The sequence below is a fragment of the Stenella coeruleoalba genome (assembly GCF_951394435.1).
Source record: "Stenella coeruleoalba genome assembly, chromosome: 11".
NCBI lineage: Eukaryota > Metazoa > Chordata > Mammalia > Artiodactyla > Delphinidae > Stenella > Stenella coeruleoalba.
The window spans coordinates 7,116,749-7,144,318 of record NC_137157.1 but is presented as its reverse complement, the minus strand read 5'-3'; the positions used below and the strand labels follow the sequence as shown (position 1 = coordinate 7,144,318).

The 27,570-nt window shown below is 40.3% G+C and overlaps 2 protein-coding genes across 2 annotated transcripts; both read left to right on the top strand.

Moving 5' to 3' along the window:
• Nucleotides 1–2,436: 2,436 nt before the first annotated feature.
• WBP2NL (WBP2 N-terminal like) lies at nucleotides 2,437–17,220 on the top strand. The gene is made up of 5 exons (XM_079936558.1): nucleotides 2,437–2,546; nucleotides 2,804–2,945; nucleotides 3,113–3,205; nucleotides 7,673–7,783; nucleotides 16,806–17,220. The coding sequence occupies exons 2-5, from the start codon at nucleotides 2,840–2,842 to the stop codon at nucleotides 17,108–17,110; spliced, it is 615 nt and encodes a 204-aa protein (XP_079792684.1). The 5' UTR covers nucleotides 2,437–2,546; nucleotides 2,804–2,839; the 3' UTR covers nucleotides 17,111–17,220.
• A 1,007-nt stretch (nucleotides 17,221–18,227) lies between these two features.
• On the top strand, nucleotides 18,228–19,141 carry LOC307193926 (zinc finger protein 30-like; the record flags this gene model as incomplete). Its single annotated transcript, XM_079936536.1, has 1 exon — nucleotides 18,228–19,141. The coding sequence occupies exon 1, from the start codon at nucleotides 18,551–18,553 to the stop codon at nucleotides 19,139–19,141; it is 591 nt and encodes a 196-aa protein (XP_079792662.1). The 5' UTR covers nucleotides 18,228–18,550.
• Nucleotides 19,142–27,570: the final 8,429 nt, after the last annotated feature.

The following is a 27,570-nucleotide window of genomic DNA, read 5'->3' as shown; positions in this document are numbered from 1 at the left end:
TCCCGGACTGGGGCACGAACCCGTGTCCCCTGCATCGGCAGGCGGACTCTCAACCACTGCGTTACCAGGGAAGCCCCCTGAACTAATTTTGTAAAGTCTATATTCTTTGTTATGTGTGGCTAATGACATGTGTGGCCTCTTTTATGTTAATTTAGAGGCTAGCTAGTGATTTGACAGTTTACTTGTATGTTTGGAACAACAACAACAAAATCCCAGCCTTTGCAGATGGCCTGTGTGTGTGTGTGTGTGAGTTGGAGCCTGTCTTTATCACTCAGCTAGGCAGTTTAAAACTCTGTCTTAACTTTCACTGCCTGCTTGAGCAGAGCAGAGCCACTGTCAACCAGAGGTAACAGTTTTGGGGCCTTCTCAGGTTTCTTCTGAGCATGAACTCAGCCCTGAAAATGTATGTGTGGTGCTTTCTAGATTCCCATGAACATGTCAGAGGTTTTCAAAGCCTTTATTCCTCAAAGTATCTCATTTCCCAGTCTTTCCTTCCTCACTTTTCAGTTTTTTTATTGTTTGCCCAAAATGTCATTCTTTGCCCCAGATAGCAGCTCTAACACATTTGCCTTGAAATGTTTTTGACAGATGTGCCCTAGGTAGCTGCCTAAGTCCTAAGAGAGTTCTGAGTTAGGCACATGCCCTTAGAGCTAGTCCTCCAGGAAGCCACTGGACAGGTCAAACCACAATAAGGTCTGTTCTCCTCCGCCCAGGAGTGGGCACCTATACTGAGAATATGGGTGGTTGTTGTCAAGGCTGTTGCCAACCTGGGGAGTGGAGGATAGTACTAGGGTAAGTTAAAGTGCACAGAACTCCCTTATTGACATTCAACTATTTTTTTCTTGATTAAACATTCCCCTAGTTTCTATAAACTTTTGATTAGATTCTGGAGTTCTAGGCTGACCTTTAGAGTTCCTTATTCCACCATTTTTGCTGACATCCTATTTTTTCATAGTCTCTTAAAAAGCCCTTTTTATCCATACACCACCATCCTAGTTCCAGTTCTTATTACCTCATATCACAACATTTTTAGGAACTCTTAAATGGATCCCTCTGACATACCACCACTTCCTTGATCATGTGACTTCCCTGCTGAGACAGCTGTAAGTCACAGTTCTGCCTTGCCTATTGAATGATGTCTCCAAGCTCTAGTCCCAGCATGATTCCAGCTTTATCTCACTATTCCTCCCGGCCTCACTTCCATGCTGTTTTGATGAATCCACATAGGTAGGCTGCTCCCAAGTACGCAGTTTTCTTTCCACTGCATACCTCCATTAATGCTGTTTGCTCCCCATCAGGATTTTCCCCTACCCTCACTTCTGCCTACTGAAACACTATTCATCTCTTAAGAATTGGCTCAATGGGACTTCCCTGGTGGTCCAGTGGTTAAGACTCTGCACTCCCAATGCAGGGGATCCCTGGTTGGGAAGCTAAGATCCTGCATGCTGCATGGCATGGCCTAAAAAAAAAAGAATCAGCTCAAATGTCAACCTTTCTGTAAAGTCATTCCTAATTACTTCAACCAAGAGCTAATCTCTCCTTCCACCAAACTGCCATGATATTTTTGTTCCATTTATGTGATGTATGTCATATATTTCTTGCATTATTACCTATATTCATGTTTTCATTCACTCATTCTTTCAATATTTAGTAGCACCCACTTATATATTTATAATTTATATATACAAATTGCTAAGAAAGGGAAAAAACCCAGTAGGATTCTATGAGTAAGAATAGGATGAGCCCAAGTTTTTCAGGTTAGGAGTGCAGGGAGAACATGACAGACAGAGGGAACATGTCAGAGCGTTCGGGAGCACTCTGCGTGTGCCTAACGTTCTTTACCAGAGTCCAAGAAACATTTCCGTTAACAGAGTGCTTTATACCAACTGCACAAGAAGTAGAAGAATTAATGAATATACATTAAGAATAGAATTAGGTTTGATAAGAAAGAAGAACCCAATGGGACTTCCCTGGTGGTCCAGCGGTAAAGAATCCGCCTTCCAATGAAGGTGAAGGTGGGTTCGATCCCTGGTTGGGGAACTAAGATCCCACATGCTGTGGGGCAACTAAGTCCATGAGCCTCAACTAGACAGCCCTCGTGCCGCAGTGAAGAGCCTGTGAGCCACAATGAAAGATAACGAGTGCCACAACTAAGACCCAACGCAGCCAAAAATAATAAATTAATTAATAAAAGAGTGGGGGAACTAATTTTTTTTAAAAAAAGAACCCAATGATAAAGAAGAAGAATAAGTGTGAATTGTCAGAGAATAAGATCATTTAAATTCCTTTCTATTTTAATAAAATAGTAGTAGCAGTAGCAGCAGCAAGTAACTTTTATTAAAATCTCCCTCCAGGCTAGAAACTATGCTACGAGCTCTGTTTGTATAATTTTATATAGATTCTAAATTGTGTGCTGTCTGCCCTGTCTTTTCTGCAGTGTCTTGAAGCAGAGTCAGGATGTGGACCTCTCCTTCCTACAGCAACCAGTGGGATATGATCTCTTTAATGGTACAAAAAGAGGAACATTGTTTCTCACTTCATACCGGGTAATTTCTACTTCTACTTTGATCTGATTAACTCTACATTTTTCCTTAAAATGGAGAGAGGTTAAACATTGACTTTCAAAGTATTTTAAACCATTTCTCCTTTGAGATTTTCCATGTTGAAGTGTGATGGAAGAAAATTAGTCATGCTTCTCAATTAGGCCAGAATGCCAAAGCAGCCTTAACTTCAGAATTGCTCTTATATGTCTCAATCCATGGATAAATTGCATTCCTTTTCCAAAGTTTCTTTTCTCTCTTAGGTGATCTTCGTGACTTCACACTTAGTCAATGACCCCATGCTTTCTTTTATGATGCCATTTGGTCTGATGAGTAATTGCACCATTCAACAACCAACCTTTGCCCCCAACTACATTAAAGGAACCATTCAGGCAGCTCCGGATGGTAAGTGTCCCCCCTCAGAAGTGTATTTTTTCTCAAAAGCTTCCAGAAGGTTTAAGATTCAGACGTGGCCCCTGCTTCATTGGGTAGTGCTTCTCTTATTGTTTGTGGCAGTCCTTCTGTTACAGCATGCCAGCCTCTTAGTGAGTGTGTGCCGTTTCTTCCTCCAGGTGGCTGGGAAGGACAGGCTATTTTTAAATTATCCTTCAGAAAAGGAGGTGCCATTGAATTTGCCCAGCTGCTGATGAAAGCTGCCTCTGCTGGTGAGCGATGCTTATAAAATTATCAAGCACTTTGGGGTTTGGGGGCCTGTGTAATTGAAGTAAGACTGTTAGCTAGTGAAGACTTCTGGCCTCTGTGGTCAGGCGGTTGATATTTGCACATGTATTCAGCGGGCATTTCCTGAGCCTACTGACTATGTGCCAAGTAACATACTACGTGCTAGGAACACAAGATTTAGTCCCTCCCTGTCCTGAAGGAGTTTGCAGTCTAATGGGAGCTTACCGTCAGACACCTGAACAGCTAATTATACCTGATAGTCTTTTGTCCATTTAAGTGCCGGTCTCATGTATCACTGAGTAGTCTTGTTTTCGGTAGCGTGGCCTTGGCTCTTCTTCCTCTGGCATGGCTTTTTGTCTTCTCTCCTTTCTGACTTTGCCTTTGCTTCTCTTAGGTTTAATTCCCATCTTCCATGGGACTAAAGCATGGGAAGAGGTACCATCAAGCCCTGCAGCACTGATCTAATGGATGTACCAGAGGATACAAATAATCTTTTTATGTTATATTTTAATTCAATCTAGCCTCACTATATATCCCTCATTCTCTCACCTTTTGTACTCCAATCCAACTGGGTTTCTTTGTGCCTTGCCCTCCCACCTCTGAGCCTTCATGCTATTTGCTCTGTCTGGAATGCTCTTCCCCTTTCTCCCTTGCCTTCTCCACTCCCAACTCCAGTCTAGTTGAGACAAACACAGTCCAGTAGAGATAGACATATGCAGATACATTATCCTGTCTTATGGCATGTGCTGTAATAGAGGCATGGGCAAAGTTCTGGGGACACACAGACGAATGTAGTGAATTTTCTACCTTAGAAGACTGACTGGATCATGATGCTATAGACCATAGTCAAGTGTATAAGAGATAGTCTAGGGAATTCCCTGGCAGTCCAGTGGTTAGGACTCGATGCTTTCAGTGGTTGGGGATTGGCCCGGGTTCCATCCCTAGTCAGGGAGCTAAGATCCTGCTAGCCACATGGCCGAAAAAAAAAAAAAATGAATATAAGCGATAGTCTAAATTGGAGAGGAATTGAGTTCAACTTTAGACATAGTAATTAATACTAGCTAACACTTATTGAATGCTTATCATATACTGGGCAGTGTTCCAAGGCCTTTACATGTGTTAATTTATTTAATCCTCACAAAAACTTATGATGTAGGTTCTATCATTATCCCCAATGTATAGCTAGGGAAACTGAGTCAGTGATGGTTATATAATTTCTCAAGGCTATACAGTTAGCAAGTGGTGGAGCTGGAATTTGAACCTTAAACATACTCTCTCTCTTTAAACTTTTCATTTTGAAAAAAAATAAGATCTATAGAAAGTTTTAAGAATATTACAGTGAACTCACATGGACCTTCATCTAGATTAACCCATTATTAACATTTTCCTACATTTGCTTTTTTAAAAATAATAAATTTATTTGTTTATTTATTTTTGGCTGTGTTGGGTCTTCAGTGCTGCACGCAGGCTTTCTCTAGTTGCGGTGAGTGGGGGCTACACTTCATTGTGGTGCACGGGCTTCTCATTGCGGTGGCTTCTCTTGTTGCAGAACACGGGCTCTAGGTGTGCGGGCTCAGTAGTTGTGGCGCGTGGGCTTAGTTGCTCCGCGGCATGTGGGATCTTCCCAGACCAGGGCTCGAACCCATGTCCCCTGCGTTGGCAGGCGGATTCTTAACCACTGCGCCAGCAGAGAAGTCCCCACGTTTGCTTTATGTTATTCTTTTTTTTTCCTGCTTTTGTTTGAACTATTTGGGAGTAAGTCACAAAGATCATTTCCTTCATTTCTAAATATTTCAGTGTGTATCTCCTAAGAACAAGGGCATTCTCTCATCTAATCTCAGTGTGCTTATCAAATCAGAAAATTTAACATTGAAACAATACTATTGATTATTCAAATTCAAATGATTGACCATTACTATTCCTAATTCTAATAGCATTTTTTTCTTCCAATCCAGGATCTAATCCCAGATCACATATTGAATTCAGTTGTCCTATTTCTTTGGTCTCCTTTAGTCTGCGCTCAGCCTTTCTTTTTGTCTTTCATGACCCTGACATTTTAAAAAGAATACAGCCTTATTGTTTCGTAGAATATCCCTTAATTTGTGTTTGTCTGTTTCCTCATGATTATATTCAGGTCATGTATTTTGGCAGGAATACTGTATAAAAGATGTTGTGTCCTTTTGAGCCTACACTCTTAACCCCTGCACCATATTAAGTGTGAGGTACACAAGCTGCTAGAGGCAGTAGACATGCAGCTTGGAGCTCCAAAGATGCACTGTATCAAGACACTGATTTGGAAATCCTCAGCACATCGGTCATCTCTGAAGCCATGTGAATGATGGGCTCATTCAGTGAATTAAGGATGGTATGCCAAGGGTCCTCAACATTTAAAGGATAGGTAGGGAGGGGTGACCTTCAATGGAGATTGAGAAGGGGCTGACTGAGAGGTGAGAGAAGAATCAAGTGAGTTCATTATCCTGGAAGTCAAGGGAGGAGAAAGGTTCAAGCATTACTGGGTAGTCATCTGTCAGCTGCTGGAGAGATGTTTGGTAAAATGAAGACTGAAAAATGTGCATTGCATGAGGAAATTTGAGGTTTTTGGCAGAATTATCAAGAGATTTCAGTGAACTGCTGGAGAAGAGGGGTGATGAAGAACGATGTTAGAGAAAATTGAGGAGTAAGAAAATTTGTTGCAGTTACTGTTAAAAATACAGTGCAAATATATAAAGGCCAAGGAGTTCACAAGCTGTACCCAACTGGCAGCTCTTCATGGTCCAGAGGGCAGACAGCATCTGGAAGCCTGACATTGGATAACAGAGTGTCCTACAGACAGAGGGAGTGTAGCTATGAAGAATCCGGGTCAGGGGACACTTGGAAATCCAGTTCCCCTTTGCTACAGATGTCTGGGGAACTCGGGACAATTGCATTCTGGGTCTTGAATTCACTCTTATTTTTGGCCTCACAGTACTGAGGGGGCTTATTTTTAGGATTATGAGATAAGGGTCAGGCAACTTCAGGGGATTCTCTTCGTGCTCTCATTAAGTTCTGCTTCTTGGCCTGCAAAGGTAGGTCAGTGTCTCAGCCATTGCACAGCCACTTGGAAAGGATTTAGGCAACTTATATGAACTTGGCCCAATGTCTGAAACTGCTCTGGGTCTGATTATGTCATGGTTTAGGTGTGGAAGCCTATGCCTACTCCCCTGGCAAGAGTCAGGTCTTGTGAATGGGCTTCCTTGAGGCCTTTGGAATTAAACACCCATCATGCATCATGAGCTGATTATATGACCAGGAAAGATTCCTTTCGCCTCAGCAGAGTTGCTTTGTCAGGGCTCTTTGATTTAAGTTTTTAGCAAACATGTATTGAGTACCTATTGTGTGCCAAACACTAGGAGCGACAATTGGGAACACAACAGTGAACGAGACATAAGTACATAGTCCCTGCTTTTGTTAAACTTACAGTCTAGTGAGAGTCATATAAGAAATAAGCAAACATGTATGTGAATAAAATAATGACTTATTCTGAAAGGGGATACTAATAGAATATTGAAAGGGAGGGTAACAGGGAAGGATGACAACTGTAGATTCAGAGTGAATTAGTTAAGATAATGCTAGCTATTGAAACAGATAAACCCCAAATTATCAATGGCTTAAGATAATGGATATTACTGCTTATATAAAGGCCAATCTGCAGGGGTGAAAGGGGGCTCTGTTCCACATAGCCCTTCAGGGACCCAGGGTAATAGAATCTCTGCCATCGTTAACACATGGCTTCCAAGACCTCTTTGGGTAGCGAGCAGAGAGGGGAAGAGAGTAAAGATCTCACCTGGGAAGTTTTCATGGGTCAGGCCTGGAAGCAGTGTACATTACTTCTGGTCATATGCCACAGGCCAGAAATTAGTGTGGCAGGCTGATAATGGCTCCCAAAGATATAATCTGTGTCCTAATCCTCAGAATCTGTGAATGTTACCTTGTTTGTAAAAAAAAAAAAAAAAAAAAAAAAGCCTTCTCAGATATAATTAAGGATCTTGAGATGCGGGGATTACTCTGGATTATTCAAGTGGACCTCAAATACCATCAAAAGTGACCTTTTAAGAGAGAGGCAGAGGGAGACAAACAGAAGTGCTTTCTTTAGTACTGCCATTACATTGGCCTTTAATGGACTTGCCAACTTGATAGAATTCTCACTTGGAAATTTTTTCTGAATACCTATCATGGTGGGTGTTATGCTAGGCCTTCAATAAGCACAGGCAAATATACACAATCACTGCCTTCAAGAAGCATACAGTTGAGGACAAGGGCAATGTATATTTTTAATCTTGTATCCTGGGGACATTGTTGGACACACATGTAAGGTGATGGTTAATACTCTGTTAATTATTTGGTTGCTAGCTGCTGTACATCTGACTTAAAAGAATTAAAGAGTCCCTATTTTGCCAAACTTGTCTTCTCAGCTGCCAGAGGAATTCCACTTGGAAGTGTAAATTACTGGTTCGGCACTTCAGGACCCTATATAATTACTGCACCAGGGGGCATGATGTGCACCCAACAGACGCCTTGTCCAGGTAAGATATGGCATGGAGGTTCTTCCTGGGAGGTGGAAAGGTACGCCAGGGGCTCAAAGATCTATTCACTGCTACCTTGCCTCCAATTCTGCTGCAGAAGAAGCAGCAGAGGTTTGGGGGGCTGGAAAATGGTTGAGTCCATGACTTCATTTCCAGACTAAAACTCAGTGGCAAGTCAGTAAATGACAGGCTTCCATTTCAGGTTTACTTTTAACTATAATGTACAAATATGGAGCATACCTGGGCAACTCCCATCAGTGGGAACAGCCACTTCCTGCTTACAGCCTGAGCAGAAACATGTGCTCTTGCCAACTTCCCCCTTCCCCTTTCACACAAGCATAGCCATCATGCTTGTGCCATGCCCTTCAACCTCACCGAGGACTCCAGTCCTCGGCTTTATGCCCTGTACACTTTCCTTTAACAGTCGTGCCTGTCCATAGCTGCTGAGTCATGTTCCCAGGAGACATAGATCAGTGATTCTCAACTACGGTCCACAGTCTGTTGGTGGACCACAAAAAGTCTCCTAACAGGTTACCAACAGACCCCCAAATGCAGGCTGTCTCTTGGGTTCTCCTTGGAGCATGACGTACATGTCCATCGGCTTATTTAGTTTTGTATACAGCTGAAGGATAGTTATCTATAGTCTTAATAGTTACCTTAGTTTTTAAGGGTTACTAAAATCTAATATTCAAGATCTAAAAGTAAGTGTTGCTAAAGTTTTATAAAAACATTTTTGAGTTGAAATTCACATAACGTACAATTAACCATTTTAAAATGTACAATTCAGTGGTATTTAGCGTATTCACAATGTTGTGCAACCGCCAGCTCTCTCTAGTTTCAAAAGTTTTTCAGGACTTCCCTGGCAGTCCAGTGGTTAAGACCACGCTTCCACTGCAGGGGACGCAGGTTTGATCCCTGGTCGGGGAACTAAGATCCCGCATGCTGCGTGGCGAGGCCAAAAAAACGAAACAAAACTTTTTCATCACTCCATAAGAATACTCCATACCCACTAAGTAATCATTCCCCATTGTCCGCTCCCCACATCTCTTGGTTTCCTCTAATCTGCTTTGCGTATTCTGTGTATATCACATAAAAGGAGTCAAGCAACATGTGACCTTTGTGTTTGGCTTATCTCACTTAGCATAATATTTTCAAGGTTCATCCAAGTTGTAGCATTATCAGTACTTTATTCATTTTTTGTGACTGACTAATATTCCATTGCATGTATCATAGTTTGTTATCCATTCATCCACTGATGAACATTTGGCTTGTTTCCACCTTTTGGTTATTATGAATAATAGCTCCTACAAACATTTGTATATAGGTTTCCAGGTGGACATAAGTTTTCATTTCTCTTGGGTATATACCTACATTTGGAATTATTGGGTCATATGGTAATTTAATGTTTAACTTATTTGAGGAACCACCAAACTATTTTCCACAGCAACTGCACTATTTTGTATTCTCACCAGCAATGTACAAGTTCCTATTTCTCCACATCCTTTCCAATGCTTGTTACTTAACTTTTTTTTGCTTGTTGTTTATATTAAAGCCATCCTAGTGATTGTGAGGAGATATCTCATTATAATTTTAATTTGCATTTCCTTGATGATAAATGATGTTGAACATCTTTTCATGTGCTTCTTGGCCATTTGCATATCTTCTTTGGAGATATATCTATTCCAGTCCTTGCCCATTTTTAACTTGGGTAGTTTGTCTTTTCATTGTTTGAGTTGTAAGAGTTCTTTATATATTCTGGATATCCTTATCAGATATGGGACTTGCAAATATGTTGCCCATTCTGTAGGTCATCTTTTACGTTCTTGAGAATATCCTTTGATGCACAAAAGTTTTAATTTTTGATGAATTTATCTATTTTTTTCTCTTGTTAGTTGTGCTTTTGGTATCAAATTAAGAATCCATTGCCAAGTCCAATGTCATGAAGATCTACCCCTATGTTTTATCTAAGAGTTTTATAATTTTGGCTCTTATATTTCAGTTATTGATTCATTACGAGTTATTTTTTTTTAATTTTAAAGAATATTTATTTATTTGGCTGCACCAGGTCTTAGTTGTGGCACATGGGATCTTTGTTGCTGCATGCAAGATCTTCATTGCGGCATGCAAGATCTTTTAGTTGCGGCATGCAGGATCTAATTCCCTGACCAGGGATCGAACCCGGGCCCCCTGCATTGGGAGCATGGAGTCTTAACCACTGGACCACCAGGGAAGTCTCTATGAGTTAATTTTTGTATATGGAGTAAGGTTAGGGTCCAGCTCTGTTCTTTTGCATGTGCTTATCCAGTTGTCCAGGAATCATTTGTTGAAGACACTATTCTTTCCCCACTGGGTGGTCTTGGCACCCTTGTTGAAAATCAATTGGTAATAGATGTTTAGGTTTATTTCTGGACTCTCAGTTCTATTCCCATTGGTATATGAGTCTATCCTATGCCAGTACCAGATTGTTTTGATTACTGTAACTTTGTAGTAAGTTTCAAAATAGGGAAGTGTGAGTCCTCCTATTTTGTATTTCTTTTTCAATATTGTTTTGGCCATCCATGGTCCCTTATAGCTCCATATGAATTTGAGAATCAACTTTTACATTTCTGCAAAAAGACCATTAGAATTTTGATAGGGATTGCATTTAATTTGTAGATCAGTTTTGGGGGAATTGCTATCTTAATTTAATATTGTCTTCTAACCCATGAACATAGGAACTCTTTTTATTTATGTAGGTCTTCTTTAATTTATCTCAGTAATGTTTTGTAGTTTTCAATGCACAAGTCTTTTTTAAAAAATATTTGTTTATTTATTTGGTTGCGCTGGGTGTTAGTTGCAGCATGCAGGATCCTTAGTTGTGGCATGCGAACTCTTAGTTGCGGTACACATGTGGGATCTAGTTCCCTGACCAGGGATCGAAGCTGGGCTTCCTGCATTGGGAGCGTGGAGTCTTCTCAATGCACCACCAGAGAAGTCCCAAAACACAAGTCTTTTACCTCCTTGGTTACATTTATTCCTAGGTATTTTATTCTTTTGGATGCTCTCGTAAATGTAATTGTTTTCTTAATTTCCTTTTTGGATTGTTTATTGCTATAATTATGGTTTTTTAATTAAACTTTTTATTTTGAGATAATTGTAGATTCCCATACGTTTTTGGAAATAATACTGAGATATTCTTTATACCTTTTACCTAGTTTCTCCCACTGGTAACATTTTGCAGAACTATAGTATAATATCACAACCAGGGTATTGACATGGATACAATAAAAATGCAGAACATTTACATTACCACAAGGATCACTTCTGTTTGTCTTTTTATAGCTACACCTACTTCCCTTCCTCCCCCTCCTCTTTAACGCATGGCAACCACTAATCTGTTCTCCATTTCTATAATTTTGACATTTCAAGATTGTTATATAAATGGAATCATGTAGTATGTAAGCTTTTGGGATAGACTTTTTTCACTCAGCATTATTCCTCAAGATTCACCCAGGTTGTTGCATGTATCAATAATTTGTTCCTTCTTTTTGCTGAGTAATAGTTCATGGTATAGATGTACAACAGTTTGTTTAACCATTCAGCAGCTCAAGTATATCTGGGTTGGTTGCAGGTTTTGGTACAGGTTTTTGTGAGAACATAAGTTTTCATTTCTTGCCCATTAGGATGGCTGCTATCAAAAAAAAAAAAACAGTAAACAACAAATGTTGGCAAGTATGTGGAAAAATTGGAATGCTTATGTACTGTTGGTGGGAATATAAAATGGGACAGCCACTGTGAAAAATAGTATGGAGGTTCCTAAAAACATTTTTAATGACCCAGCAATTCCACTTCTGGGTATATACCAAAAGAATAGAAAGCAGGGTCTAAGAGACATTTGTACACCATGTTCATAGAAGCATTATTCACAATAGGTAATAAAATGAGTTAGGAAGTGTTCCCTCATCTTCAATTTTTTGGAAAAGTTTGAGAAGGATTGGTATTAGTTCTTTATGTGTTTAGTAGAATTCAGCAGTGAAACAATCAGGTCCAGGTGTTTTCTTTGTTGGAAGATTTTTTAAATTATTGATTCAGTCTCCTTACTAGGTCTATACAGATTTTCTATTCCTTCATGATTTAGTGTTATCGGTTTTAGGCTTCTAGGAATTTATCCATTTCTTCTAGGCTATCCAATTTGCTAACATACAGTTGTTCATAGTAGCGTATTATAATCCTTCTTATCTCTGTAGAATCAGTAGTAATGTACCCACTTCCATTTCTAATTTTAATAATTTGAATCTTCCCTTTTTTTCTTGGTCAGTCTAGCCAAAGGTTTCTCAATTTTGTTGATCTTTTCAAAGAACCAGCTTTTGGCTGCACTGATTTTCTCTATTGTTTTTCTATTCTCTTTTTCATTTATCTATGTTCTAATTGTTATTATTTCCTTCCTTCTGCTAGCTTTGGATTTAGTTTGTTCTTCTTTTCTTAGTTCTTTAAGTTTTTAAGTTAGGTTGTTGACTTAGGATCTTTTTTGTTTTTTACTGTGTTTTTAGCTGTAAATTTCCCCCTTAGCGTTGCTTTTGCTGCATTCTTTGAGCTTTGGTATATGGTGTTTTTTGTTTGTTTGTTTTAAATATTTATTTATTATGTGGGGTGGTGGTGGGATGAATTGGGAGATTGGGATTGACATATATACACAAATATGTATAAAATAGATAACTAATAAGAACGTGCTGTATAAAAAAATAAATTAGGGGCTTCCCTGGTGGTGCAGTGGTTGAGAGTCCGCCTGCCAATGCAGGGGATGCAGGTTTGTGCCCCGGTCTGGGAAGATCCCACATGCCACGGAGCAGCTGGGCCTGTGAGCCATGGCCGCTGGGCCTGCGTGTCCGGAGCCTGTGCTCCGCAACAGGAGAGGCCACAACAGTGAGAGGCCCACGTACTGCAAAAAATAAAAATAAAAAAAAAATAATAATAATTAAAAACAAAAAAAAGCTCAAAAAATTTATTTATTTATTTGGCTTCAGCGGGTCTTGGTTGTGGCATGTGGGATCTTTTAGTTGTGGCATGCAAACTCTTAGTTGTGGCATGTGGGATCTAATTCCCTGACCAGGGATCAAACCCGGGTCCCCTGCATTGGGAGCACCGAGTCTTAGCCACTGGACCACCAGGGAAGTCCCGGTATGTTGTGTTTTCATTTTCATTCATCTCTAAGTATTTTATAACCTCCCTTGTGAGTTCTTCTTTGATCCATTTGTGGTTTAAGAGTGCAGTGTTTAATTTCCACAAATTTGTAATTTTTCCAGTTTTACTTCTGTTGTTGATTTGTAAATTCATCCCTTTGTGGTCAGAGAAGCTACTTTGTATGACATCTATCTTTTAAAATCTATCCAGACTTACTTTGTTGCCTAATATATGTTCTATTCTGAAAAATGTACCATGTATACTTGAGAGGAATGTGTATTCTATTGTTGTTGGGTAGAGTGTCATATATTTGTCTGTTAGATCCAGTTGGTTTGTTGTATTTTTTATGTCCTCTATTTCCTTATTTATCTTCTGTCTGGTTGTTCTAGCCATCATTGTGAGTGAAGGATATTGAAGTCTACAACTATTATTGTAGTACTGTCTATTTCTTCCTTCAATTCTGTCAGTTTTTGCTTCATATATGTGATGGTCTGTCATTAGGTGTGTAAATGTTTATAATTGTTATATCCTTTTGCTGTACTGAACATTTTATTAATATGTAATTTCCTTCTTTATCTCATAATCTTTTTGATGTAAAGTCTATTTAGTCAGATATTAGTATAGCCACTTTTGCTCTCTTTTGGTTACTATTTACGTGGAATATCTTTTTCCAACCTTTTACTTTTGATTTATTTATGTCTTTGTATCTAGAATAAGTCTCATACACACAGCATGCAGTTGAATCATGAGTTTTTATTCATTCTACCAATCTCTGTCTTTTGATTGGGGAATTTAATCCACTTACATTTAAAGTAATACTGATGATGGGGGCCTTACTTCTGTCATTTCACTATTTGGTTTCTATATGCGTTATAGCTTTTTTGACCCTCATTTCCTGCACTACTGTCTTCTTTTGTGTTTAGTTGATTTTGACTCCTGATCTCTCTGACCTCCCTTCTATGCCCCCAGGACCCACGCGGCCTGGATGGGGTGGGTACCGGTCTGGGAGCTCAGCAGGCTCCCCGGCCTGAGTGGGCCAGGCAATCACCCTCCACTCCTCTCCTGCTCTTCCCAGAGAGTCCCTCCCACCTGCTTCTCCTGATCTCCCCAGCCTCAGGGGCGCTGATCCTGTCTGGCCTCCACTTCTCCTCCCCCCTCAGTCCCCCTATGACCAACTGGTTCACTTTGGGGTTCCTCCTGTCTCCTTGGGCATCAGAATCCCCCACCAGAGGCTGGCAGGTGCCCTAGTTGTGGGGGGACACTAACTCCATGTCTTCCCACATGGCCATCTTGACTCCCACTACTCTCATTTCCTTTTGTTTATATTTCATAGCTGTTCTGTGTTTGTGTGTGTGTGTGTGTGTGTGTGTGTGTGTGTGTGGCTACCATGGGGGTTACATCTAGCATCCTAAAGTTATAACACTAATTTGAATTTTTACTGTCTTAACTTCAGTAACATACAAATACTCTGTACCTTTACAGCCCCTCTGTCTTCACCTCTTTCAGTTGATGTCACAAAATTCATCTTTATACATTGTGCCCCCCAAAACATAACCTAATAATTCTTTTAAATGCATTAGTCTCTTTAGTTATGTAGAAAACAAAAATGGAATTACAAACCATTGTTATAATAATATTAGCTTTTATAATTGCTCAATGATTTACCTTTATTGAAATCTTTATTTCTTCATATGGTTTCAGATTACTCTCTAGTGTCCTTTCATTTCACCTTGTAGGACTCCCTTAAGCATTTCTTGCAGGGCAAGTCTAGTAGTAATGAACTCCCTCAGCTTTTGTTTATCTGGAAACATCTTAATTTCTTTCTCACTCTCACAGGAGTTTGGCCAGATATAGGATTCTTGTTGGACAGTTTATTTCTAGCCTCCAATGTTTCTGGTGAGAAATCTGCTGACTTTCTTATTGAGGATCTCTTGTATGTGATTATTCACTTCTCTCTTGCTGCTGTCAAGATTCTCTCTTTATCTTTGGCTTTTGAAAGTTTGACTATAGTGTGTCTCAGTGTGGATCTCTTTGAGTTCATCTTACTTGGAGTTTATTGAGCTTCTTTGATGTTTATATTCATGTCTTTCATCAGATTTGGGAAGTCTTCAGCCATTATTTCTTCAAATATTTTCTCTACATCTTTCTCTCTCTCTTCTTTTTCTGGAACTTCCACAATGTGTATGTTGGTCTGCTTGGTAGTGTCCCACTGGTCCCTTGGGCTCTGATCACTTTTCTTCAGTCTTTTTCTTTCTGTTCCTCAGTATCAACAATTTTTATTGTCCTGTAGTCAGGTTTACCGATTCTTTCTTTTGCCTATTCAAATCTGAATGTAAATTCTCTAGTGAATTTTTCATTTCAGTTATTGTACTTTTCAGCTCCAGAATTTTTTGTTTGTTTCTTTTCTTGTTAGGTTTTCTATCTCTTTATTGATACTTCTATTTTGTTCATATACAATTTTCTTGACTTTCTCCACATTTTCCTTTAGTTCTTTGAGCATCTTTAAGACAGTTCTTTTAATGTGTTTTCTACATAGCTTAAACATAAATATGGATTATGGAAAAGTAACTTGACAGTCCATTCACACTGACACAGTCAAATCACTTAGGGAATGTAGCCAAGGAAATAAATAAAACTCATGTTTATTATAATATTAATTGGAAATTTGGAGGCAACATGCTCTCCAACAACCAGGGAGCACTTATCATAAGTAGCACTTATCAGCATAATAAAATATAGTCCAGCTTTTAATTTATGAAATACATTAATAATATAAAGAACTTTCTCATAATGTCAAGTAAAAAGAGCCAGATTTTTAAAAAATTGTATGGTTGTTATAATCATGATCGTATAAAAAAGATTAACAGAGATCCTACCAATAAGTGCACCAAAATATTAAGTTTTTGTATTTGATTATGGAATTATAGATGACTTCTAAAATTTTATCTCTTCTCTATTTCCCAAATACATATTCCTCATTGAGCATTTATTACTTTTTTATCATCAAAACAAACTTTATTAAGTATGTATCTGGGTACAACTATAAGTAATGTAGAGATATAACTATAGGGTTGTTTTCATGTTGATTTGAATTCTTCCACAACAAGAAATGATAAAGCCTTCAGCTGGTGATGGCTGAAGAATATGGCTTCTGCATTGTTCTGCCTGCCTGAATTCTCTTCCTGTGTCAGTTTGCTTCAGTATTATTATTATTTTTTTTTTAATTTTAATTATTTATTTATTTTGGCTGCATTGAGTCTTCATTGCCACGCAAGGGCTTTTCTCTAGTTGCAATGAGCAGGGACTACTCTTCGTGCAGTGCAGGGGCTTCTCATTGCGGTGGCTTCTCTTGTTGCAGGGCACAGGCCCTAGGTGCATGGGCTTCAGTAGTTGTGGCATGTGGGCTCAGTAGTTGTGGCTCACAGGCTCTAGAGCACAGGCTCAGTAGTTGTGGCGCACGGGCTTAGTTGCTCCGCGGCATGTGGGATCTTCCCGGACCAGGGCTTGAACCTGTGTCCCCTGCATTGGCAGGCGGATTCTTTTTTTTCAGTACGCGGGCCTCTCACTGTTGTGGCCTCTCCCACCACGGAGCACAGGCTCCGGACGCGCAGGCTCAGAGGCCATGGCTCATGGGCCCAGCCGCTCTGCGGCACGTGGGATCTTCCCGTACTGGGGCACGAACCCATGTCCCCTGCATCGGCAGGTGGACTCTCAACCACTGCGCCACCAGGGAAGCCCGCAGGTGGATTCTTAACCAGTGCGCCACCAGGGAAGCCCCAGTATTATTTTTTATCTTCTATCTCCTTCTTACTTATTCCTTGTCTACTCTAACAAATGACTAACTGATATTTTTCCTTCTCAGCATACCCAGTTGTGGTCTACAGACCCCCACCACCAGGATATGGAGCATCACCTGCGGGATATGGAGCCCCGCTTGGGGGATATGGAGCCCCACCTGCGGGATATGGAACCCCACCAGTGACATATGAAGCCCTGCCTGCAGGGTATGGAGCCCCACCAGCTGGAAATGAAGCCCCACCTCCAGCGTATGAAGCTCCACCTGCTGGAAATAGAGCTGCCTCTCACAAATCTGTGGCAGCCCAGCCGGAGGCTTCTCTTCCATCTACCTCATCTTCTCAGGCTCATTTACTACCTTCTAAGAAGTAAACATTGAAGACTCACCAAGCAAAGGGCACCCTAAAACTGAAGTCACAATAATAAGGATGACTCAGGTATGTGGTTAAAGGCCTGTCTCAGATAGCTGTCACACCCTTTGGGAAGGCAACCTTAGAGGGAAGATGAAGCTTTACTTCCATGCCTAGATTTTAGAGGCAGAGTCAACTCTTGATTAGATGGGCTAAAGGAGAAGTAGAATTGTAGAGCTAATTCTCCAGTAATTTGGTGTACATTGGGCTGCATTTTTTTTAACATGCCTTGAGTGAGTGTGGAAAAAATGTCCTGCATTTTCCCCTCCCTCATTCAAGAAACATTTATTATGCTCATTTTGCTAGGAACTAAGATATATATTTAAAAATATCAACTTGAACACTTTGTTGTTTTTCATAGCATTATTTATATTAGTGAATGGATGGGACAACTTAAATTTTCAGTAGTGAGAGAGAATTTCACAAGTTTGGTATATCCATACAATGAAATATTATGCAGCCATTGAAAATGATATCTAGAGGTAGGGGAAGCCTTCTATAAGAAGACCAAAAACAATGAAGAAATAAAGGAAACCAGTGATAAATTTGACTATAACAAAATTTGAAACTTCTGTATGACCAAAGTTAAAAGATAGGCAAGAGACTAGGAGAAACTGATTTCCAACATATATATTAAACAGACAAATAGTTTGTAGTCAGAATATATGTACTTCTGCAAATCAACCCAAAATAAAAAATGGACAAAAGATGTGAATTCTCAATTAATTGAGGCAATAGCATGACCAAGAATCATTTGAAAAGATGTTTGTTCAACCTGACTAGTGTTAGCTAAATGCAACTTGAAATGAGAATTTTTATTTCTAAAGATTTACAAACATTAAAAAGATTGAGACAGGGACTTCTCTGGTGGTCCAGCAGCTAAGACTCTGCGCTCCCAAGGCAGGGGGCCTGGGTTCGATCCCTGGTCAGGGAACTAGATCCCGCATGCCACAACTAAAGATCCCACATGCCACAACTAAAAAGATCCCATATGCCACAACTAAAGATCCTGCATGTCAAAACTAAGACCTGGCACAGCCAAATAAATAAATAAATACTAAAAAAAGAAAATGATTGAGACAATTGACGAGGTGACTTCCACCTCGGGCCTTTTTCTATGTTCCTTGTTGGGAACTGCCTGTAAGTGGCATCCATCCAAGCGAGAAACTAGCATAGGTTGCTGCGAAATGACTGTGCAGAGGTAGCCCCAAGCTGGCAAGGGATGGTCTGGGTTTTCTGGACTCTGTGTTTTTCTGGTAAAGGAACCCTGAGGACTGATCAGCTCTTGCAGGTCTAAAATCATGGCCCATGGACCAATAACATTCAAGTATGTGGCCATAGCGTTCTTTCAGCATGAGTGGGAATTCTCGACCTTGTTCAGAAGAAGTTGTACTGCAGTGTGATGATGGAGAACTATAGTAACTTGGTCTCACTGGGCCATTCCATTTCTAAGCCAGACATAATTGTGTTATTGGAGCAAGGAAAAGAACCCTGGATGGTTGTGAGGGAAGAAACAAGAAACTGGAGTACAGGTTTGGATTCAAGTTATAAAATAATCAGTGATAGAAAAACGTTTATACCTGGAAAACATTCATCTCTTCTTCTGCATCAGAGAATTCATAGTGGTGAGAAACCCTATGAAGATGAAGAAAGTCGGAAGGCCTTTAGTGATGCCTCAGACTTTGTTCAACATGGAAAAGTTGATATTGGGGCAGACAGCCAGGACTCCAAGATGGAATCAGTTGTACCACTGAAGAAGAAGCTCCTGAATGTCAAACTAAGGGAGCTGGCAAGCTGGATACTAATGCGGGATTTCATCCTTAAAGGAACTGCTGGAGCGTTTCAAAGAGGTTATTACTGGTATTACAAGTATTTCAACATGAAGAAAGGGAGCATTGTAGGGCTTTCTGTGTTGCTGGCAGCTTATGTGCTTTTCAGCTACTGCAGTTCTTACAAGGAACTTAAACATGAGCAGCCAAGTGAGTACCTCTGAAGAGGGCACACTCTGCATTCCTGACTATGACTTTTGCCTGGCACCCCTGAATCCTTTCATATCCTGATGCAGAATTAACACCCAAGAAAAGATGACTGGTTAAAAAAAAAAAAAAAAAGGTCTCTCTTAGCAACTTTCAAGTATGTAATACAGTATTATTAACTATACTCACCATGCTGTACATTACACACCCGTGACTTATTTATTTTATAATTGGAAATTTGTAGCTTTTGACCACCTTCACCCATTTCACCCACTGCCTCTGGCGACCATCAATCTATTCTCTGTATCTATGGCTTCAGTTTCATTTTTTTGTTTTTGATTTTTTAAAAAAATTTCACCTATGAGATCATACAGTATTGGTATTTGTCTTTCTCTGTCTGACTTCACTTAGTGTGATGCCCTCGAGATCCAACCATGTTGTCTCAAATGGCAGGATTTCCTTCTTTTTACAACTAATGTTTGATTGTATATGTGCCACATTTAAAAAAAATCCATTCATCTCGTGATGAACTCTTGTTGTTTCCTTGTCTTGGCTATTGCAGATGGCGCTGCCTTGAACACTGGGGTGCAGATATATTTTCTTTTATTTTTATTTTTAATAAATTTATTTATTTTATTTATTTATTTTTGTCTGTGTTGGGTCTTCGTTGCTGCGCACGGGCTTTCTCTAATTGCGGCGAGCGGGGGCTACTCTTTATTGTGGTGCGCGGGCTTCTCATTGTGGTGGCTTCTCTTGTTGTGGAGCACGGGCTCTAGGCACATGAGCTTAATAGTTGTGGCACGCAGGCTCAGTAGTTGTGGCTCGTGGGCTCTAGAGCACAGGCTCAGTAGTTGTGGCGTATGGGCTTAGTTGCTCCGTGGCATGTGGGATCTTCCCAGATCAGGGCTCGAACCCGTGTCACCTGCATTGGCAGGTGGATTCTCAACCACTGCGCCACCAGGGAAGCCCCAGATATATTTTCAAGATAGTGATTTTGTTTCTTTTGGATTGTTGACTTAAGAAAAAATGTACAACATGAGAGTTGTGAGTTAAATTTTATTTGGGGCAAAATGAGGACTATAGCCTGGGAGACAGCATTTCAGATAGCTCTGAGAAACTGCTCCAAAGAGGTAGTGGGAGAGGTCAGTATATATGTGATTTTGGTGAAGGGGGAGTACATGCAATCAAGTACATATTTTTTTTGCAGAAGGTTACTGCTAGTCACGAGGAGCAGACATCACCCTGAAGGATTTTAGTGCTTTACTAGATATGAGGAGATATAAGAATTGGGCTCATAAAATCAGCTCCTGAAAATACCTAACTATCTGAAGACCTGTTCTGCCAGTTTTCCCAGAGCACAGAGAACCTCATGTCTGCTCTCCACCCTGAACTCCTTTCAGGGGGTGTTGAAAGTCAGCAGATGCAGCAGCACATTATTTAATCCTTGTAGAGGTAGATGGCAAGTGCCAATTTGTATTTGACAGGATGAAGGCCAGGAAGTGGATCTGCTGGGTTATATGGTAGTTCTAGCTTTGATTTTTTGAGGAACCTCCATGCTGTTTTCCGTAGTGGCTGCACTACTTTGCATTCCCTCCAGCAGTACATAAGGGTTCCCTTTTCTCTACGTCCTTGACAACACTTGTTATTTCTTGTCTTTTTGGTAGTGGCCATTCTTACAGGTGTGAGGTGATATTTTATTGTGGTTCTGACTTGCATTTCCCTGATGACTGGTGATGTTGGGCACCTTTTCCTGTGCCTGTTGGCCATTTGTATGTCTTCTTTGGAAAAATGTCTATTCGGAGCCTCTCCCCTTTTTTTTTTTTTTTTTTTTTGCGGTACACAGGCCTCTCACTGTTGTGGCCTCTCCTGTTGCGGAGCACAGGCTCCGGACACGCAGGCTCAGCGGCCATGGCTCATGGGCCCAGCCGCTCCGTGGCATGTGGGATCTTCCTGGACCGGGGCATGAACCCGTGTCCCCTGCATTGGCAGGCGGACTCTCAACCATGGCGCCACCAGGGAAGCCCCCCATTTTTTAATTGGATTGTTTGTTTGCTTTTCTATTAAGTTGTATAAGGATTTTTAAAAAATATATTCTGGATTGTAAGTCAACTATACTCCAATATAAAATTTAAGAAAAGACCGAAAAACTCAAGTGTTGGGAAGAATGTGGGGAAAAGATTATTTTTTATACACTATTAGTGGGAGCATAACTTGGTATGCCTTTTTATTTACTGTTAATTAATTATTCTTTTTTTAAATTTAATTAATTTATTTATTTATACAGCAGCTTCTTATTAGTTATCTATTTTATACATATTAGTGTATATATGTCAGTCCCAGTGTCCCAATGGTATCCCTTTTTAGAAAGAAATTTGGCAGTACCTTTTTTTTTTTTTTTTTTTTGGCTGCACCGTGCTGCTTGTGGGATCTTAGTTCCCTGACCAGGAATTGAACCCAGGCCCTCATCAGTGAAAGCACCAAGTTCTAACCCCTGGACTGCCAGGGCATTCCCCAAGTACCTTTTAAAAGTTAAAATATTTCTAGTCTTTTTTTTTGTTTGTTTTTGTTTTTGTTTTTTTGCGGTACGCGGGCCTCTCACTGTTGTGGCCTCTCCCGTTGCGGAGCACATGCTCCGGACGCGTAGGCTCAGCGGCCATGGCTCACGGGCCCAGCCGCTCTGCGGCATGTGGGATCTTCCCGGAGTCCCCTGCATCAGCAGGCGGACTCTCAACCAGTGCACTACCAGGGAAGCCCAAAATATTTCTACTCTTGATTTAGCAGCTTCACTTCTCAATATCCATTCCTAAGAAATACTTGCACGTGTGCACAACAACGTGGGACGATTTCATTACATTCATTGTTTCTAACAGCACCAAATTAGAAATATCCTATATGTCCATTAATAGTAAATATTTAAACTATGGAACTTGCATGCTACATATGCAAAAATTTCTATACCTTATTGTTAAATGAGAAAAACAAGTTTTATGCTACAGTAATTTTTAATTCCATCAGACTGAATGCCCCCTTTTAGAAAAAATATTTTGTAATGTCTCCTTTACTTCATTGGAATGAAATTCGTAGACAATTGCACATGATTCTGCACTATTTCAACCAAAATCAACCCAAGGCCATAAATGTGATATAAAGAAGAATAGAAGAGTAGTTTGGGTGTAAAGTTTTAAGTATTTTAATATACATATAAATGCTCAGATTCCACCGTACTAGAAGACACAAAGAAGTAATCAAGTGCTCACTCACCATGTGTAGATTCACTTTAGTTGTAAAGTGATATATGTATGCCTATTGGTGACTTGAATATCATGGTGGCATTGCCATTGGCAATATTGTTTTCCAAAATGATAAACATTTCTTGACAAATTTCCAAATAAAATGAAGTTTAATTTTCCCTCGATTTCCACAGTGGTTGAATTCCTGAAAAGTTCTGTCTATATTAAAATCATTTGAGCTCTAGGCTCAAATGATTATAAGCATGTATTTCACCTACATCAATGGCCAGGGATTCATCTGAAAGTCATGAGCGGGTATAGGATGATTTTTTGTTGTGAGGAACTGCCCTATGCCTTTCAGAATGTCTAGCATCTTTAAGTACCACCAGTGGCCTCCAGTTATGATAACCAAAAATATCCCCACTTATTTCCTAATCGCTCCTTCAGGGGTAATGCCATCCCTGCTGAGAACCACCATTCTAGAGTATTCTAGACTACTCAAAGGTTTTCAGCCTCTTAAGAGCTCACTGTTCTCTCACTCTGTCCAAGTTCCTAATTTCGTTGGCCTTTCATTACTTTCTTGCAGGTTTAATTTATTTGTTAAGCCACATGAAAGTGAGGCAGTAAAAATTTAATTCTTTTTAGATATTGTATAGCAGAAGGGTTTCAGGGGCTCCAGTCCACAATATTACTAGACACAGAAGACATTTAAACCAAAACATTTTTTCTATGCATATTTATATGTAGTTGAGAACATGCTATATATATATAGTGTTTCAGCTATTTTACAAACAAGTTTATAGGTTTTTTAAAAAAATAACTTTATTGAGATATAATTGATATATTAAAAACATATATATTTGATGAATTTTATAGGTTTTTTTTTGGCCACACTAGGGATGGAACCCAGGCCCTCAGCAGTGAAAGCACCGAGTTCTAACCACTGGACCACGAGGGAATTCCCTTAAAAAGTTCTTCATAAATATCATTAGTGGCTACATAATATTCTGACATGATTACACCATTACATATTTTCTTGATCCCTATTTAAGATATTTGATTTGTTTGCAGGTTTTTGCTATTACTAACAGCATTGTTAACTTCTCTGTTATGTAGAGCTTTAAAAATTTGAGGGGGGTGTCATTTCCTTAAAACAGATTAGAGTTATTGATTGACTCTCATTGTAATAATTAGGAAACCAGATCTTCTATATTCCCAAGGACAGCCTTTCCCAAGGAAGTCAGGGGGGTGTTATTTAAGGGTGTTATGTGAAAAAAGGGGTTATTGAGTCATATATATTTGAAAAAGCTAGGTAAACTGATTTCTTCATGACTTCATGACTTCTCAGCACCTATAATGAACATCATAAATTTCCAAGAGGGAGAGATTTTCAATTATACACCTTTTTTCAAAATTATTTGACCTTAGACTATTTAATTCACTAAACACTTTGGAAAAACTATGGTTCAGTGGAACAAAGTTTGGGAAACACTTTCTGGGATATTAGAATTAAAATGGACTTCAAAGCTTTTTCCAACAATGAGGCAAGTCAAAGATCATTCTTCCTCCCATTCCAAGAAAACGAGTTTCATGTCCAGTTTACAGAGAACAGGAGATCTTCTTAAAGAAGCTATATGATAATATAGAGAGCAGCTAGCTGCTGCTCCTTCTTAGTTACTGGCATTGAGTCATGCATGGGTCTACGAAACTGCAGTGTCAGTAGCACACGGGACTGCCTGTATGCCCAGTCCTGGCACATTATGCTCGTTAGTATTCAAGGTTCTGCAAGGTCTGGCCCTTCCAGTGACCTCTCCAGCCAAGTGACCCAGCTGAGCATGACCTTTGCCTCTGTACCTTCCTCTCCACGTGTTCTACTCATCTTTCAAAACAGCCCAGAAGTCCTTTCTTCTAAGAAGCTTTTTCTGAACTCCCTTTCTAGGATAATTGCCCTTCTACTGAGCTTGTATGGTACCCTTGGAGTGTTTCTGGTGAAATACTGTGCCAGTCCTATTGGGATTGTCTGTGTGCTCATCTCCTCCACAACCCGTGAGCTCCTTGAGAGCAGAGCCTGTATCTCATTGCAGGGGTGCCTAGCAGAAGGCACCGCATAGAGTGGGTGTCTAGTAAACATTTGTAGAGTGAATAAATTGTGTTTATTCACTCTACAACACGAGTAAATTGTGTTTCTTGATTTATGATATACACATACATATACACATACAACACATTCATATACCACTGAGTTCTGGCCACCAACTAAAGATTATAATTTGCAGAATTGGTTTTGTTTGGCAGACAGAAAGGATTAGAAATTAAAATTTCAGACTTTATAACAAATATTGGTGAGGATGTGGAGAAAAGGGAACCCTTGTACATTGTTGATGGGAATGCAAATTGGTGCAGCCACTCTGGAAAACAGTATGGAGTGTCCTCACAAAACTAAAATTAGAACTACCATATGATCCAGCAATTCCACTCCTGGGTATATAGCCAAAGAAAATGAAAACACTACTTTGAAAAGATATATACACTCCAGTGTTCATAGCAGCATTATTTGCAATAGCCACGATATGGAAGCAACCTAAGTGTCCATCAACAGATGCATGAATAAAGAAGATGTGGTGTGTGTACACACACACACACATGCACGCACACGCACAGAAAATGGAATACTACTCAGGCATTAAGAAAAAGAATGAAATTTTGCCATTTGCAACACCATGCATGGACCTGGAGGGCATTATGCTAAGTGAAATAAGTCAGACAGAGAAAGACAAATACTGTGTGATATCACTTACATGTGGAATCTAAAAGATAAAACAAACTAGTGAATATAACAGAAAAAGAAACAGACTCACAGATACAGAGAACAAACTAGTGGTTACCAGTGGGGAGAGGGCAGGGAGGAGGGGCAGGATAGGGGTAGGGTTCAAACTACTACATATAAAATAAATAAGCTACAAGGGTATATTGTACAGTACAGGGAATATAGCCAATATTTTATCATAACTATAAATGGAGTATAATCTTTAAAAATTGTGAATCACTATGTTGTACCCCTGAAACTTATATAATATTATAAATCAACTTTACCCCAATAAAAATAAATAAATAGATTGACATAAAAAATTTTTTTTTTGGACTTTGGAGAAAGCTGTCTCTTCTCTGGCCGATTGAGTTGAACAGCCCTGAAGGCATGGTTATATTTCACCTCTTCCTACCTCACAGCCACAGTTTGTATGGTTCTTACTGGCCAAAGCCACCACGGGCAAGGGGGTCCCATAGAACTCATCTGGTGTTTAAAGGCCTTTGAAAATGACCTAATGACTATTACTATAGCTAGGTGCCAGGCAAGTGCTAAAGCACTTCAGAGGCGTATCTCACCATAGCAATCCAGTGAGGATGAAAATCTATTAATATCTTCACGTTACAGCTAAGCACACTGAAGCTTGGCAACCTTAGGAAATGAAAGAATCCACAGCTGTTGAGGTGGAGGCAGGACATGGACCCTCACCTCTGCTCCTGAGCATCCTCTCTTCATCCCACAGGTGCCAAGCGTAGGAGGCGTCCCCTGTGCACGTAGCGGCCTGATCCTCTCCACACACCCGTGAGGTCCTGGTGAGCTCTGAGTCTCTTTTCCTGCTGCAGGCTTGATCCCTGGTGATCAGAGGGCTTAGAAAATCAACTGTGTCAAACGTGGTTTAGCAGGTCAGAGGAGGGCTCAGATTTCTCACAGGACCAGTAGATTGGTTCCAGATCTTCTGCTGCCATGTAATTGGGGTGCAGGGCTTGCTGAGAGCCTGAGGTCAGCTGCCCTTGAGTCAGCTCAACTGGCACCGGAAAGAGATCTTTGGGTTTTTCATGGCCTTATGCCCTCATCTCCCATCACAGCCCCAGACCTAAAGGTCTTAATTGCCTTAGCGATGGCTCCGAGTAAAGGGTACTTATAACAGATGGGAAGGTGAAGAGTTTGAGAGGGGCAGTAATTAGGTCAATTGACCGGCCCGTTTATTAACTATCTATTCGTGCCCAGCACCCTGCCAGGCACTTCACATGCATAATCCAGTGAGGTGGGTGCTTGGACTCCAATCTCATAGATGAAGAAACTGGGCCCGAGGGAGGAGCAAATTGTCAAAGGCGCACAGCTGGCTGGAAAGCGACAGGGCGAGATCCAAACCTAGGTTTCCCTTTTCATTCAGACACTCATTTGTTGAGTGCCTTTTGTGTGCCATTTCTATGCACTTTATCAGTCAACAAAACAAACAAAAATTCCTGCTCTTATGGAGCTTACATTCTACTAATACGAAGACACAGTCAATATATTTTTAATATATATATATATATAAAATGTTATGATATAACTAGGCGTATCATATTCATACTGCTGGAAAAGCAAAGACAGAAGTTATTAAGAGCTATGAAAAAATATAGAGCAAAGTAAGGGAGATTGGGAAAACTGGAAGATTGGCAGAGGGAGCAGATTGTAATACAGCCTTGTTGAGAAGGTAATATTTGAGGAACGATTTGAAGGGTAAAGGAGATGAGGGAGTAGCCACGCGGATATCTGGGGAAGAGCGCTCTAGGCAGAGGGAACAGCTAGTGTAAAGGCAGCTTAATTCCCAGGTTTCTTCCCTTATACCCAGTGCCTCAAAACACAGATGAATGCGAGAAGACTCCTGTTCTCAAGGAAGGAAAATGCTTGAAAACAGACCGCAAGCCAACCAGAGTGAGAGAGATCCGAACCAGCAAGTAAAACAGTTTGGGGATGGAGACTGATTTCTGCTCCCTTTCCAGACTGATTCCTAAAAAGGTTGTCGTTAGAAAACAGGCCTCCTTCCTGTCTATGTCCTGAGGATAAAAGAGAAGTCAGTGTAACCGAAGAAGCTAGGGTCACCCTGGTTTTCACCCCTGATTAAAGCCTGCTTGCTGTTGCATACCGCTCCTTGGCCTTGGGTCTCTCTGTTTCTGAGGGCATCTGTGATATGCATTTCCTGGCGCTGTTCCCTTGGGGCCTCCCAGTAGGGCAGCTTGGATGCACCCAGGCTCTCAGCTTCAGGCTGGGTGCTGCACTTGTCCTGCTTCAACTGTTCATTGTCTGGTTCCAAGAGAGATGGATCTTCTCAGCTGAAGTCTCTGAATCCCCTTGATGGAGCACTTGCCTAAGTCAGGGAAGCCCATTCTCTGACTCTCCATGGAGAGGAGGGCCAGAATAAATT

What these genes read in the sequence shown, in the direction of transcription:
- WBP2NL (XM_079936558.1), top strand. Translation starts at nt 2,840, where the DNA reads ATGCTTTCTTTTATGATGCCATTTGGTCTGATGAGTAATTGCACCATT. An exon ending in GATGAAAGCTGCCTCTGCTG is followed by an intron (nt 3,206 to 7,672) that starts GTGAGCGATGCT and finishes TTGTCTTCTCAG; the next exon opens with CTGCCAGAGGAATTCCACTT. An exon ending in CCAACAGACGCCTTGTCCAG is followed by an intron (nt 7,784 to 16,805) that starts GTAAGATATGGC and finishes TTTCCTTCTCAG; the next exon opens with CATACCCAGTTGTGGTCTAC.